Source organism: Felis catus, chromosome B4, assembly GCF_018350175.1.
Source record: "Felis catus isolate Fca126 chromosome B4, F.catus_Fca126_mat1.0, whole genome shotgun sequence".
Taxonomy (NCBI): domain Eukaryota; kingdom Metazoa; phylum Chordata; class Mammalia; order Carnivora; family Felidae; genus Felis; species Felis catus.
In genome coordinates, this window is record NC_058374.1 from 89,596,321 (window position 1) to 89,613,010 (window position 16,690).

Genomic DNA, 16,690 nt, shown 5'->3' on the forward strand with positions numbered 1-16,690 from the left:
TATGTCCACTACTCTGAAATTATGCCCACTACTTGCTCAGTTTTTTCCTTTTTTCCTTGTACATGATTATTTTACACTAGTCACACTGTTGAATCACGTGTATTCATATGCCTCTTTGACCTAAGTGGTGAACTCCCCGAGTCAGAATCTAACGTTCACTCACCTTTATAATTGTTTCATAATGGATAGTACAGTGATATTTGTTGAAATGAGGGAATTGTCTGTTTTCATTTTTTTTTTTTGTCAAACTAGATCTGTTTTGCTATCACCACCTTTTCATGCAAATCCAACAGTTTAGTTTTAATGAATATATAGTGTGCCTGTTCCCTGCTCTCAAGAATATAGTTGGATACAATCAGCCATGTTAACTGCGATACAAGGCAGAATTTTATGTGTTATAAAGGTGAAAAAGGAGGCAGCAGTCATATCTTTTGGGAAGAATCAGGGAGGCTTCCAGGAGGAGAATGTGATGGTTCTTGATGAATGAGTAGAAGTTAGTAATCAAAAAAAGTGTAATACTAACACCAAAACCAACAGACAGTGAAACAGGGTCATGAAGCTCACAAACATACCCAAGTAATATAAGAATTCCTAAGATAATAAAGGTGGCATCATAAATCAGTAGGGGAAAGGAAAACTTACTCAATTGATAGTGAAGGAGACATGATTGTGACGGGAAAAAAAAAAAAAAAGCACAAAACAAAAACTCCTGTGTCCTGCAACAAAAAATAACAGGGGCACCTGGGTGGCTCAATCGGTTAAGCGTCCCACTTCAGCTGAGGTCATGATCTCATGGTTTGTGGGTTCAAGCCCCGCATTGGGCTCTTTGCTGTCAACGCTGAACCCCTTTGGATCCTCTGTCTTCCTCACTCTCTGCCCCTCCCCCACTCATGCACACGCTCTTTCAAAAATAAATAAAACATGAAAAAAATAACTACAGAGGTACCTGAGTGGCTCAGTCAGTTGAGCATCTGACTCTTGGTTTCCACCCAGGTCATGATCTCGTGGTTTGTGTGTGTGAGTCTACACTGGGCTCCGTGCTGGCAGTGTGGACCTGCTTTGTTTCCTCTCTGCCTCCTCTCTCTCTTGTGTGCCCTCTCTCTCAAAAATAAATAAACTTAAAAAAATAATAACTACATGTGTAAAAAACAAAACCATAAACAAACTAGAATACAAATGCAAGTGAAGATGTAATTGACTTAGGGATAGGAAAGAGCCTTTTAATTATAGAAGAATTGGAGGAAATTACAAAGGAAGAGATTGACTTGACAATAAAAATGTTAAGAAAACACAATGCCAACATTGTAACATATGTCAGACAAAAATTTAATATGCTCAACATTTTAAGATGTAGTAATCATAGAAATGCAGATTGAACTATTCAATTTTCCCCTATCAGGTTTTTCTTTTTTTTTTTTTTTTTAATTCTTAAGTGCTGATAATCATGCAGTGAGTTTGTTTCTACATTGCAGATGGGAATGTAACTTGGTATGACCTTCTGGAAAACATTTGGCAGTATACATTAAGGTTAAATGAGAATATATGTACAGTGTCTAGGACAGTGTGTGATAAGCTCATGCTTAATAGGTGTTAGTAATATCTATCATTATTTTTACTGTTGTTATCAATAGCATCATCATACCTTTTCATCAGCAAAGCACCTAGTATAATACCTTGAACTTAATGGATATTTGCTGAACATTTTATTGGCTAATTCTCCTTGTCTCTTAAGAATTTTATAGGAAAAGATAGTCAATGACATGTCAACCTGTTAAAACATTAAAATTATAAAGCAAGAAGTTACCTTGAATGATCGTATGGTTCAGCCTATAAACAGGATACTTTGTACAGTAGTGATAAATGTTTGTTATTGATGGTATGTTAGCTATCTTTTGCTGCATATCAAATAACCCCAAACTACACCTTCAGGGCACTGGGCTGGCTAAGTTGGTAGAGCATGTGACTTTTGATGTTGGGGTGGTGAGTTCAAGCCCCACGTTGGGGTAGAGTTTACTTTTTAAAAAAAGTATTTGGAGAGCCTGGCTGGCTCAGTCAGTAGAGCATGCAACTCTCCATCTCAAGGTTGTGAGTGTAAGCCCCTGTTGGGCGTAGAGATTACTTTAAGAGAAAAAAAAAAACAAAACAGGGGTGCCTGGGTTGGGCACGTGGCTCATGATTTTGGCTCAGGTCGTGGTCTCATTGTTCATGGGTTCGAGCCTTGCACCAGACTCCACATGGAGCTTGCTTGGGATTCTCTTTCTCCCTCTTTCTCTGCCCCTCCCCCAGCCTGTCTGTCTCTCTCTCTCTCTCTCTCTCTCTCTCTCTCTCTCTCTCTCTCTCAAAATAAATACACTTAAAAATAATAAAACAAACCCAAAATGTTGTGGCTTAAAACAGTAAAAGTCCTGTATTATTTCTCCCAATTTCTGAGTCAGGAACTCAGGAACGGTTCAGCTGGGCATTTCTGTTTCAGTCTCAGACTCAGAAGGTTGAAGTCAGATGTTGTTGGCTAGGGCTGTGGTCATCTGAAGATTTATTTGGAGCTGGAGAATCCACTTCCAAGGTGATTCTCTCACATGTCTCAGAAGTTGGCTTCGTCTGTTGGCCACAGGGGCTTTTCTGCAGGATAGCTTGAGTGTTCTCACAGCGTGGCAACTGGCTTATTCCGGAGGAAATGATGATCTGAAAGACCAAAGCAGAAGCTGCAGTGCCTTTTATGACATAGCCTTGACCATGTTCAGGGCCAGTCTTGATTGAATTTGGGCAGGAGAGTAATGAAGTGCATGAATGCTAGGAAAGAAGGATCAGTAGAGGCTGCCCCGGAGGCTGGCTCCCACAGGTGAGGATGACATTTTCAGCTGGAGAATTGTCTATCTTCTTAAAAATGTCTCAGGATGGAAGCCGTTAAAAGTGCTTCTTTGTAGTATTGCTCAAGAAGTTTCTTAATTTCAGCCATGATCTCTCCTATTAAGTCTAGAAAAACAGTTGTGTTCAAGACTATTGATTTAATACTGCTCTTTACAGCTTGAAAATTTCCCTACTGACAGTACCAGTGACAAAACCATTTTAGTGACAACAACCCTTTTGGGGGGCAAAAGACCATTAAGAACAGGCAAGGTGATGATTCATTCATTTAGTCAAGCATCCATTTTTGTCACTGATTTGATACAGTGGACTGTGTTTTATGTGTGGCCAACAGACACATAAAGTAACATACACCAGGGCACCTGGGTGGCTCAGTCAGTTAAGCATCTGATTCTTGGTTTCAGCTCAGGTCATGATCTCAGGTTTGTGAGATCGAACCCTGAATCAGGCTCTGTGCTAACAGCATGGAGCCTGTTTGGGATTCTCTCTCTCTCTCTCTCTCTCTCTCTCTCTCTGCCCCTCCCTCTCTCATGCTCGCATTCTCTTTTTCTTTCAAAATAAATAAATAAAATACATTAAAAAAATAAAGTAACATATACCAAAAATAATTTTACAACTTAATGATTATGCCAGTTAATTATCACTCAAGTTTTAAATCATTTGGACTCACTTCACTTTTGCTGTTCTATTTTATTGACATAATATTGACATAATAATAAAACTCATTGATTTAGCACTTACTGTGTGCCAGGTGCTTTACATATCACTAATATTCCAACAAACCTTCAAAGGTGTAGTTATCACCATTTTATTGTGGAGTAATTAAGTAATATGTCCAAAGTACACAGCCAGTAAGTAAGTGGCAAGGCTGAAATGCAAGCCAAAATCTGTGTCTCTTTCCTTTCTCAAGCATGGCTGCCGTTAGGGAGTTATCCCCATACGCATAGGCCTCCCACCTGAGATGTAAGAGACTTCCACATTGTTATTCAGGCATTCTCAAATTGTTTCTGTAGATGTTTCTCGTACTATATTGACAATATGGTTGAAAGATATGACTTCAGGGGCATCTCGTGGCTCATTCGGTTAAACGTCTGACTCTTGATTTCTGCTCAGGTTATGATCTTGTGATTCATGTGTTCAAGCCCTGCCTCGAGGTCTGGGTTGATGGCATGGAGTCTGTTTGGGATTCTTTGTCTCCCTTTTTCTCTGCCCCTCCCCTGCTCACGCTCATGTGTGCATGCGCATGCACTTTCTCTCTCTCTCTCTCTCTCAAAAATAAGTAAACATTTTTTTTTAAAGGAAAAAAGATATGATTTAAGTGAGAGGTCTTTTTTGGCTTACCAAGAGGAACCAGATATTTCATATAGAACAACCTCTCATTTTCTTTTCAGATTATTTACTAAAAAATTTCAGACAATTAGCGATACATTATATAGCTCTTTAGCATCTAACTTTCAACTAAATTACCTTCTCTGTTGTATGTAAAAAAAAAGTCTGACCAGGGGCGCCTGGCTGGCTCAGTCGGTAGAGCATGTGAGTGACTCTTGATCTTGGGGTCATGAGTTCAGGCCCCATGCTGGGTGTAGAGTATACTTAAAAAAAGAAAAGAAAAGAAAAGAACACTTTTTTTTTTTTACACTTAATTAACTCTTCCCATTTTGTTTTTCTACACTTCTAAATATAATGTGATTTTGAAATCAAGATTAGGAGATTATACGGGGTGATGAATTGAGGGAATTCATCCAAGCTTAAAGAGAGAAAGAATAGTTCAGATCTGTTCTCTAAATAACCATTGATTAGTATTGGTATAGAACTGCATTGTCCAATATTTGGTAGCCACTAGCAATATGTGGCTATTTACATTTAAATGAATTGAAACTAAATAAAATTTGAAATTTGGTTCTTCATTTGCACTAGCCACATTTCAAATGCTCAGTAGCCAACCATGGCTAGTGGCTGTTGGATGACACTGATACCAAAATTTGTATTATTACAAAAAAGTTCTATGGGACAATGCTAGGAAGAAGTCATATCAGAAGAAGGAATTTCACGGATAAAACAAAATAAGCCAAAATGAACAGCAAAGTCTATTATTATTTTAATCCTACTTCATACTTTTTTTCTTGACAATATTCGCATTTATGCTTTCTCTTCATAGTGTTTTATATGTATATACTTCTTTTTTTAAAAAAAAATTTTTTTAACCTTTATTTATTTTTGAGACAGAGAGAGACAGCATGAATGGGGGAGGCTCAGAGAGAGGGAGACACAGAATCTGAAACAGGCTCCAGGCTCTGAGCTGTCAGCACAGAGCTCGACACAGGGCTGGAACTCATGGACCGTGAGATCATGACCTGAGCCGAAGTCGGACGCTTAACTGACTGAGCCACCCAGGCGCCCCATATGTATATACTTCTAAATAAGAAATAAGTACAACTAAACTTATGGAATACTTAATAAATTCCAGGAATTGTGCGAAGTGCTTTACATGAATTAAGTCATTTTTAATTCTTACGGCAATACTCTGTTGTGGAAAATTTGGAAACTATTTAAAAAAGAGAGAAAGCCGAGCTCAATCCCCAAACCCGGAGATAATCAGGGTTCACATTTCTAGTGGATGCTGTGTGGTATGCTGCCCAGATCCCAAGCTGTAGCTGCCAGGGGTGTCGGCTGCTAATGACTCACGGTGGCTTCTCTCCAAAATTGCCTTCTGTGAAGGAAACCGCCTCATCCTGGGTTACAGTCTGTCCCTGGGGGCGACTCAGATCCAAGGACTGGTCAGTTGTGAGGTACAAGGCAGAGTCCCTCAATTGTAACAATCTGGGACATTCAGCTTTAGAATTCCCCATGGGACCCGCCAGTTAAAGCCTCTGTGGCAAGTGCCCTGCGGGTCACCTCCCTCTGCCCCGTCCTGCCTCCCTCAGAGGTGCTGTTCCTGAAAGCACTCTGGAGTAAAATCAAGCACCTGCATGCACCTCCCTGCCTCAGTCTGTTTCCTAGAAAACCCAACCTAAGTCAGCATTTTCAGAACGTGAGTTCCGGGTTTTTTGGATATAACTGTTCAAGTTTTTTAAATCTGTCAAAAATTTTTCACCCCAACAAATTTGATGATTTCTTATCGAGTGTTTTGTATGTTCGTTTATTAGTTGATAACATTTGTAGGAATAATTTTGCATGTACTTAAGTATGTTTCTGTACCACAGTTTTTAACAGTCTCTGGGATTCATCTGGCACATCATACTCCATTAATCTTGTATTCTCAGATGTTTTGGTATTTCCTGGTTTTCACTGTGGCAGACCCTAGAACTCAACAGACCAACACCCATTCCCAGTTTTCCTCTTACTTGCCTGCCTATAGGATAGGAAAACCAAATATTCCCAAATGTTCTGTTTTCTTCACCTTACCGAAGATTACTGAGGTTGAGGGAGAAATTCCAGGAAAGGGAGGCATACGTGTATTGCCTTCCAAATAAAATGAGACAGTCAAAACTGGTATTTGTTGTCTATTCTTTCTGCTTTGTGAGCCGAGGGAAGTCTAGAGCTGTAGTAGCCATCTTTCATCCCTGAAGGGAAAGTCAAGAAAATTCAAGGCTTTTGACTTTGAGAAAATTCAGCATTTAAACCAATGCCAGCAATGACCTATCTCTGGATTTCTTGTTATGAGGAGAAAGATAACTTTTTTTTAAGCTACTTGTGTTTGGATTTTCTGTAATTTACAGCTAAAATCATTTATAAATGTCACTGATCCTGGAGTGCATGGGTGGCTCAGTCCGTTGAGCATCTGACTCTTGATTTCAGCTCAGGTCATGATCTCAGCCAGGGTCATGAGATCGAGCCCCGCATGGGTCTCTGTGTTCAGTGTGGATGGAGCCTGCTTAAGATTCTCTCTCTCTCTCTCTCTCTCTCTCTCTCTGTCTCTTTCCCTTTCTCCCTCTGCCCCTCTCCTCTACTCTTATGCTCTCTCTCCAAAATTAAAAAAAAGTCAACTGTTCTTGACATTTGTGATTAGAGGTAATGCAGTGATGAACACTGTATGTAAAAACCTGAATAGCGACAAGTTAACATAAAAATCAGGGAGGAAGAGAATTAGGATCCTGCATTTACAACATTTCTTCTTCTTGACCCTATGCAGCTCTGTGCTTAACCTTCCCACTTTCTTTTTCTTGTGGAGACCAGAGAAATAGCACACAAATGTCTTCTCAAATTTTTCCAAAAAACAATAGTAGTTGGAAGGGGAACTAGGCCTTTTATACATGAGAAACTTATCTCTCCAAAGAGGATATTTTGGCAAATGCACCATGCCATGGTGTCATATCCACTAATACAGAATCAGCAGGGCTTTTTGGAGCATGTGTGTGAACTGGGATGCATTTTAGATTGTCAAGAAGTAACTCTCCATATATTTGACTGGAAATCATTAGTATCTCCAGAGTTAGGATATTTTATTCTCTCAGAATGAACATGGAGAATCAGAGAAGCTGAACTGAACTACCATTTGAAGTAAAAAGAGCAGTGTTAAATCGCAAACTAGATAACGAAATTGTATTTGAGTTTGATCCCAGCTTTCTAGTGACAGGTACTTGACAACGTGAAACCCGAATCTGGTAAGTCTACCTCCATGACTGCTTCTTACTCACCCGGTCTTGAGACTGTTTCTAATTCTGCAGCCCCAGAAACCCTCAGGTTGTCTGGTTCTGGTTCAAAGTGAAGGCATGGGGATGCTTTTTGATAGCATAGTGAGAGTGTCTTAAGTTAGAGACGTTCTGGCTCATTCCTCCTAGTGTCTTTAGGATGGGAGATAGCTCCAGATCTGGCCAGACTGCTTGCCAGTTTGCTCCAGACTACACTGCCATTCACGGGCACAGACTAAAACTGAACTGGCATGAGTGATAAAGTGAAAAAGCAGCCTAAAGAAATCATATATCTGATAGGAGCTTAATACCTAGATTATATAAAGAACTCCTATAGCACAGCAACAAAAAACATATATCCCAATTTTATTTTTTCCTTTTATTTTTATTTATTTTTAATTTTAGGTAGGACCCATGCCCAATGTGGGGCTTGAACTCATGACTCTGAGATCAAGAGTTGCATGCTCTACTGACTGAGCCAGCCAGGCACCCCCATATATCCCAACTTTAAAATGGGCAAAGAAGATATACAAATGATCAACAAGTATATGAAACAGTGCTTGACATCACATCATTAATCATTAGGGAAGTGCAAATCAGAACCACTATGAAATGTCACCTCATACTCATTAGGATAGCTATAATCAAAACACCAGAAAATAGTAAGTGTCAACAAGGATGGGGAGAAATTGGAACCCTTTTGCACTATTGGTAGGAATGTAAAGTAGTACAGCTGCTATGGAAAACAGTGTGGGGGTTCCTCAAAAAAGTTAAAAATTAGAGGGGCGCCTGGGTGGCTCAGTCGGTTAAGCGTCCAACTTCAGCTCAGGTCATGGTCTCATGGTTCATGAGTTCAAGCCCTGCATCGATCGGGCTCTGTGCTGACAGCTCAGAGCCTGGAGCCTGCTTCAGATTCTATGTCTCCCTCTCTCTCTACCACTCCCCTGCTCACTCTCTCTCCCCCTCAAAAAATAAATAAACATTAAAAAATATTTTTTAAAAATTAGAATTACCATATGATCCAGCAATCCCACTTCTGGGTGTATATCCAAAAGAATTGAAAGCAAGATCTTGAAGAGATATTTACATACCTATGTTTATAACAGCATTATTCACAATAGCCAAGAAGTGGGAGCAACCCAAATGTCATAAACAGAGGAATGGATAAACAAAATGTGGCACAGACATACAACGGAATATTATTCAGCCTTACAATGGAAATAAGGAAATCCTGTCATATGCTACAGCATGGATTTTGAGGACATTATGTTAGGCGAAATGAGCTAGTCTCAAAAAATTAAATACTGTATGATTCCATTTATATGAGGTATCAAGAGTAGTTAAATTTATAGAGATAGAGAGTAGAATGGTGGTTGCCAGAGACAAGAGGGGAGAGGGAGAGGGAATGAGGAACTACTATTTAAGAAGTGTAGGGTTTCAGTTTTGCCAAAATGAAAATGTTCTGGAGATCGCTGCAGTGTGAATATACTTAGCCCTGGAGAAGGGAAGGGGGAGGAAGACGAGGTGAAGATCATAAGTGCCCACAACGCTTAAAATATTTACTGTCTGGGCCCTTTACAGAAGTTTACTAACCCCACAAACCGTATTATTCATGGCCCATTTCACAGTTTTTGTATTTTCTTGGTGTATTAGGTGCAAGAAGTAGGAACCACTCACACCATTTTGAGCAAAAAGGGATTTAATACAGGGAGTCAGGAGTTTAGCAAATCATTGGCAAGGGTGGTTGGGTCACCGGGGGTCTCCAGAAGTGATTCCTAGCACAAGACTGCTATTCTGGCCTACTGGGAGAGCCGATACCTCTGCAACCATCAGAGAGGTGGCCGTCAGTGGACTCCGTGGGTACTGTAGCTGTGATCTGAGGATCAGGAAGCACTTCTTCCCTTGTGACGACCTCTCAACACCCACAGAGTTGGCACCTGGACACTGAACTAATGCTGAGGAAAGCCCAGTGGGTGCACAGATGAAACAAACAGGTGTTGGAGCGCCTGGGTGGCGCAGTCGGTTAAGCGTCTGACTTCAGCCAGGTCACGATCTCGCGGTCCATGAGTTCGAGCCCCGCGTCAGGCTCTGGGCTGATGGCTCAGAGCCTGGAGCCTGTTTCCGATTCTGTGTCTCCCTCTCTCTCTGCCCCTCCCCCGTTCATGCTCTGTCTCTCTCTGTCCCAAAAATAAATAAACGTTGAAAAAAAAAAAAAAGAAACAAACAGGTGTTCTGTTGCAGCAGCAACAAAGCGAATGACTCCAGCCCCAGATCCACCTTCCAAGTGCTTCTGACTGGCAAAAGCAGAACCCTAACTGCAGGGAGATGAGGGGAAACGTGGTTTTTCCTTCTTTAGCCCCTGCAGGATCAGAAAGCACACTAGGGGTTTGGAGTGGATGCCGAGAGCCAGCCGAGGGCACTCACCACAGCTGGTCTGTGGCTTCAGGCTCTTTCCAACCCTTCTCACTTTGGCCAACTCCTTATCCTTTTATCTGAGAAACCTCCTCTGATGCTCCCTTCCCGACCTCCTCCCTTCCTAGATAGGATGCCCTTCCGTGAGCTCCCATAGCTCTAAGCTCTGGCTCAGCCATGTACATACCACTCCGTATGATAACAGCCTGGTTCCTTCCTCCACTAGATTGCAGGCTGCTTGAAAGCACAAACTCAGTCTTATTAACATGTAGGTAATTGGTGTATATTTGTTGAGAATAATAGTTACCATAATGTAACATCAGAAATAGCGTCTCTTCTCCTGTTTTTGTTGTTCCGTACTCTTGTGTGCTGGTATCTGTACACAGTGCATGCTCAGTAAATATTAACTTCCTGGTCGGAGCAAAGAGAAACTCCACCAATGCTCTATATGTGTGTATTCTAATTTGACTCTGTCTTCTTACATAGGTTAGTAATACTGTGGAACAGCTAATGTTTGAACAGTTTCAATGTATTTGTACATGTACATACGCTCATGAGTGTATATATATAATCCCCGCAACTATTCTATTAGGTAGACGCTAATAGCGTCTACTATTTTTATTCCCATTTTATAGATGAAGAAACTGGGGCTTAGATAGGTAAATATGTTATCTACAGTCACACCTAGTGACAGAGCTGAGACTCACATCAGGGTAATATCAAAATCTGTACTTTTAGCCACCATGACGATGATGTTGATTGTGATGACAGCTGTGGTTCCAGACATTGTGCTCGGCATTTTACATGTGTTTTCTTAAGCAATATATTTCCTTGCAAAGCATTGATGCTTAATGGTTGTTACATGTGGTAAGGTAGATAAACCTTTTGATTATCTGTGGACTCTGCTGCTAATTCACTGTGTGACTTCAGGCAAACTACTAACCCTTCTGAGCTCTTGTTTCCTTCTCTGCACATCAGTGAATGATTTTTAAAATATTTCTAGTTCTGAAATTCCAGAACTCTGTGAAGCAATTCTACTTTGTTTTTCATTCCATAATTTTTACTTCTTAGCCTCTGAATTCTGATTCCTGTAGGATCTCGATTTTATTTCAGTGTTTGCTCATATCTTCATGGTACCTTGTCTGGTGCTCAGCACAGTTTGTAACAGCTTCATAGAGGTATAGATGGAGATTTCTGTAAATCTCCATCTATATAAATCAATTTATATAAATTGAGATCCATCTAAGGGGAAATACCCATCTTCACAAGAAGCCATACTTATTGTTATATGTTACCTTCCTTTGGAGATGACATTCAAATATAACTTAGGGCTACCTTAGAGATAATCATCCCTCTGCACCCTTGGAAGCTTTTCTGTAGTCTGAGATAAGATTCTTATCCTTAAGGCAAAGTTGTGGTCACTGCCTAAGCATCTACTTTTGTGACTGAATAAAGAAAGGTTTCTTTTATGAAAATTGTGCTGGGTACTCGTAAAAGGGTTCTTGGTCTGTGGATAATGCCAGATACAGTAGGGAGTTTTCTACAGGGAACCTGTTTTTATTCTTCTCCCTATCTTTTACAGTACAGTCAGAAACTCACAAATCATTCAGTAGCTTTTCTGAATCTTTGAGAAATTATTTATTAGAAAATGAGTTAAAAAAGAACTAGAATTCTCCCCCAATAAATAAACCAATAAATGGCTTATGTGCAATTCAAAATGATTCTGAAACCTTGACTTTACATTTGTATTTCAGACAGCCTCAAGAAAAATAGTACCTTAAATACAGATCAAATGAGAGAGTTAAGCCAAAATGCATGTGAACAGGGAAAGAAAATAAATAACTTTTAAAATAGCTATTCTTAGCTGCTATTTTGCATACTAGGGGAATGGCAACATTTGCCTGGGGGGGGGGGAAGGAACCTTTGTTTGAGAAGGAAAAAAAAAAGTTGGCATTTTGGGGTAGTCTGTATGGGGGGGGGGGTTTGACAACGTAAGTTGCCTTGAATAATAGAACCTCCGAGATTGGACTTGAAGAACTTAAAAAAGAGATGAGAAGGAAGTCTGAGCAAAATGGCAGCACCCTGAGAAGAAAATACAGTGAGAAATTCCCCATGTTGAAAATGGCCAGGGGCGCCTGGGTGGCTCAGTCGGTTAAGCAGCCGACTTCGGCTCAGGTCATGATTTCGCGGTCTGTGAGTTCGAGCCCCGCATCGGGCTCTGTGCTGACAGCTCGGAGCCTGGAGCCTGTTTCAGATTCTGTGTCTCCCTCTCGCTCTGACCCTCCCCATTCATGCTCCGTCTCCCTCTGTCTCAAAAATAAATAAACGTTTAAAAAATTAAAAAAAAAAAAAAAAAGGAAAATGGCCAAAGAACTTTTAGGTACTTATATTTCTTTCCTTGTGCTGTATTATACTACCTCCTTTCTTGTTCCTGGACTTCCATTAACAGTCCATTATAAGCAACCACTTATGGGGTGCCTGGGTGGCTCGGTTGGCTAAGCATTTGACTTTAGCTCAGGTCATGATCTCCTAGTTTGTGAGTTTGAGCCCCACTTCCAGGGAACACGAGCACCGCTTTGGGTGAACCCCACTTCTCTCTCCTCTCTCTATCTCTGTCCCTGTGGGATTCTCTGTCTCTGCCCCTTGTTCACTTGCCCCCCCCCCAAAAAAAATAATAATAAATGACCACTTATATATAATGGTGCTTAGGGAATAAATGAAGAGGGGACAGTGGTCACAACTAGGATGAAGCGGGGCACAGGGAAGATAGAAACCACAAGACAGACAAAAGCAAGAAGTTAGAATAAGACATGATCCAGAATTGTTTCTTAACTTTGGGGAATATACCTGTATATTAACAGATTGGATGAATTTAGAAGCCTGGGGCGCTTGAGGTCACTCCGAACAACACATGAAGGGTTAAAGTCTGATCTAAAGCAGCAGGAAAACTCCAAGACTCTGCAGGGTCAGCACAGTGGGTCCACATACTCTTGGTTTACTTTTCTTCCAGGACTCAAATGTAGAGAATCCATAGAGAAAATTGGAGACCAACATTAAGAACCGTTCATTTGACTGGAGAAACTACATATTTAAAAACAACAGCAACAACCAGAACTCTCTAACCAGTTCATATGTGGGTCTGTGCATTTCTTAGTAACTGTCACCATGGTAGCAAGGCAGTTTGACAAGGGCGCCTTCTTAGCGTAGTACATACAAAGGGGAGAGATCACAGCTAATCATGTACTGTCTTGTACCTTTATTTAGTTGTGCTCATCCCGTATTCCTGACTATTAGCCTCTGACACTTCTCTCCCTAATGGCATCAAGCACAATGCTAGGAATATATTAGGCACTCAAACATGTACACTGATTGACTGAATTAAATAAATGGTGTTTCTACTATGCCTTCCTTTCCAGTCTATAGGGAATGTCACCCGGCAGACATCTGATCTTAAAAATGGCTCCTACGTTTGTCTGGGGGATCAAAAGTAGGCCATTTTCTTGATTGGGCTGGCCCAGTGTGGATTTCAGGTTGAGGGGGTGAAGGGACAGTGATTAGGTTCTCGGAGATACTGTATTACTGAAAGACTAACACGTGAGTGGTAAGTAGAAAAGTATAGGTAGAAAAGTGAGGCTATTCGAGGCCCGGAAGCTTTGTGTAAGGACTTGCGCGCAGCACTTTTTCCTGGGTGCAAACACAACTGTGGCAGCCGTTTCTGTGGTGTTTGATATTAGGCCCGAGTTAAAGCCCTGAGGACAGGGCATTCCACCGATTCTGGCTTCAAACCGAGAAAGCTTTTTAAGCCCCTAGCCCCACCTTATACCCCATTCACACTCAGCCTGGGAAGTCTCCTTATTATAGTCCCTTGAATTAATGATCATCTTTTACTAGAGCCTTTTCCCTAATACATTTTCACATTTCATTTTAATTGTCATCTACGTAATTGCTCTACATTTTCTGTTTTTTAACATTTTGTTATTTCATTTTCTTTTAAAAGTGTTTAAACGTGGACACACCTCCTTATTTTAATAACCAGCATGCCCATGTTTGCTACTTTAAAATCCGAGTTCCTGGACACCTGGGTGACTTAGTTGGTTAAGCGTCCGACTTCGGCTCAGGTCATGATCTCACAATTCGTGGGTTCAAGCCCCGCGTCAGGCTTTGTGCGGACAGCTCAGAGCCTGGAGCCTGCTTTGGTTTCTGTGTCTCCCTCTCTCTCTCCCCTCCCCCACTCGTGCTCTGTGTCTGTCTCTCAAAAATAAACATTAAAAAAATTAAAAATAAAAAAATAATAAAATCTGAGTTCCTGCATTTTCAGCAGCTCTTCAAACTGTGCCACCTTCACCATATGGATAGATATTCTAATCATGTTCAAGACTGAAATCAGCTGCAATAATTTGTCTTTGGAATTCTTTCTTTTTAAAGCAGTTTTTTTTTTATGTTTTTGTTTTTATTTATTTATTTTGAAAGAGAGTGCGAGCAGGGCAAGGGCACAAAGAGAGGAAGAGAGAGAACCCCAAGCACTGTCAGCACAGAGCCCGATGCAGTGCTCAAAATCATGAAATGTAAGATCATGACCTGAGTAGAAATCAAGAGTCAGATACTTAACCGACTGAGCCACCCAGGTGCCCCTGTCTTTGGAATTCTTTAGCAGTAGCTGTTGATAAAGCCCAAATGTGACCAGTTTGGTGGGTCAGCCACTGAGACATGATCATCATAATGCTATCACCCTCCCTGGGACCAACTATGCAGGACCAGCCTGTTGTGGAAAGGGCTGTATCAGTCACTATTCCCAGAGAGGAACAGGTTAAATCCTTCCAAACCTGCTGAGGAATTTGCCCTAGTTCTTTGAAACTAGCGTGTAACTTGAAAGTATAATTGGTTGCAAATGTGTTTCTTTCTTCCTCAAAATTACTTTTGAACCCTGTGAGACAGAGAGAAAGGCATTTCTCTTTGCATAGATTCAGACCGCCACTGTTGATAAACTGATCTAATTCTGTATGAAATTTGGGGAGCATACAAGTAATGTGACTTCATTTTATCAAAGGAATGTTTAGACCTCTAGTTGTGAAAGTCAGTGAATACACAATTGATGTGGTTATAGCATTCAGGTCTCCTCTGTCGATTTTTTTACCTCTGAGTTTAGCACAAGTGCTCAGTGAATATTTGTTGAATGAGTGAGTGAATGAAAAGCTCGTCACAGTGTGACTCCTACCTACTTTTTAAAAAATACTTATTTATTTTGAGAGAGAGAGATAGACAGCACTCACACGTGCAAACTGGAGAGGGGCAGAAAGAGAAGGGGAGAGAGAATCCCAAGCAGGTTCCGCACTGTGAGCACAGAGCCCATCGTGAGGCTCAAACCCATGAACCGCAAGATCGTGATATGAGCTGAAATCAAGAGTCAGACACTTAACTGACTAAGCCACCCAGGTACTCCCTACCTACTTTTCCAACTGTATTTCCTACTGTCTTTCTTCCAAAAAAAATATACAGTAGTTTACACTCTGGCAAAACAGCTGTTCCGTTTCCCAAAAACCTCTCCTGCTTTTCCACTTTGGTACTTCTGTTGCCATACCACTGCCTAGAATGTTCTTCTCTTACTTCCCAGACCAGGAAAATGTGACTGTTTTCTCATCTCAAATGCCATGTCCTTCATGAAAATTTTACTGATTATTTCAATAACACATAAGCCTTTTCTCCTTATGGCTCACAAAACTTTACCTTGTGGTCATTTATTATCAACCATCTTATGTTATAATTATTTTTGTGGTTGATTTATTCCCCTTTCTATAAAGTTAGCTTCTCAAAGATAGGCACTGGGTCTTATTAAACTTTACAGTGATTAGCACACGCTTGATACTCAATAGCTACTAGTTGCTGAAATAATTTTAGTAATTAATTTTGCTATTACTGTACTACAACTCCAGCAAATTTTATCATTTTTCTAAATAAAACAAAAATGTTCTCATATATTAACACTATTGGAGCTCCAGAATTAGATCAGAACTGTATCTTTGTCAACATTTTCTTTCTAGTTAATTCTGCCGGTTGGATATTGAAGCATTCATTAAGACTCTCGCTTTGTGTTTTAATTTTTTTAATGTTTATTTTTAAGAGAGAGAGAGAGAGAGAGAGCACTCGTGCAAGTGGGGGAGGGGCAGAGAGCTAGGGAGACTGAATCTGAAGCAGGCTGCAGTCTCTGAGCTGTCAGCACAGAGCCTGATGCGGGGCTCAAACTCACAAACCGTGAGATCACGACCTGAGCTGAAGTTGGATGCTTAACCCACGGAACCACCCAGGCTCATTGTGTTTTAAATGATCATGGACTTACTTGGTTCTTTTAGTGACATCATTAGCATTATTAAAAGTCATATCTTGTTCTCCTCAAAGAAGATCTTTTGAGTATTTTTTCCTGAACTATGTATGTATTGTTAAATTCTTAACTCCGGTGATCATTCATTCCTTCGTTCTTGCCTGCATTACTAAAAAGCTGCAGTTCCCTCCGTTCATCAATTTGCATATGAGGCAAAGGGTTTCAGAGAGACTCTTGGGGCTGTGCTTTTTGCATAATGTTAAACATTTCTTTCTACTGATGACCTATTCTTGACACATAATGATAAAAACAAAGATTCTCTTCCAATTTTTTTTAAATTAGCTATCACCACCTGCAAGGCATAAAGAGAAAGGAAATGGAGCATAAATTACCCCAGAATTAAGCCTGGAAGTCATTTGAGAAACTTCCCTCTTGAAAGCAGAAACCCTGCTCTATGTTTTATTTC

At 40.5% G+C, this 16,690-nt stretch overlaps 1 protein-coding gene and 1 long non-coding RNA gene across 3 annotated transcripts in view; one reads left to right on the forward strand and one right to left on the reverse strand.

Annotated features, from left to right (window-relative positions):
- Window positions 1-16,690, forward strand: part of LOC111561382 — a 114,709-nt gene that overhangs the window by 1,155 nt on the left and 96,864 nt on the right. The window lies entirely within an intron of this gene.
- CB4H12orf56 (chromosome B4 C12orf56 homolog) overlaps window positions 2,313-16,690 on the reverse strand; it is a 114,597-nt gene continuing 100,219 nt past the window's right edge. The window contains exon 13 of the mRNA XM_023257190.2: window positions 2,313-2,682. Within this exon, the coding sequence (XP_023112958.2) occupies window positions 2,661-2,682 (22 nt within the window). The 3' untranslated portion in view covers window positions 2,313-2,660. The remainder of the gene's footprint in view (window positions 2,683-16,690) is intronic.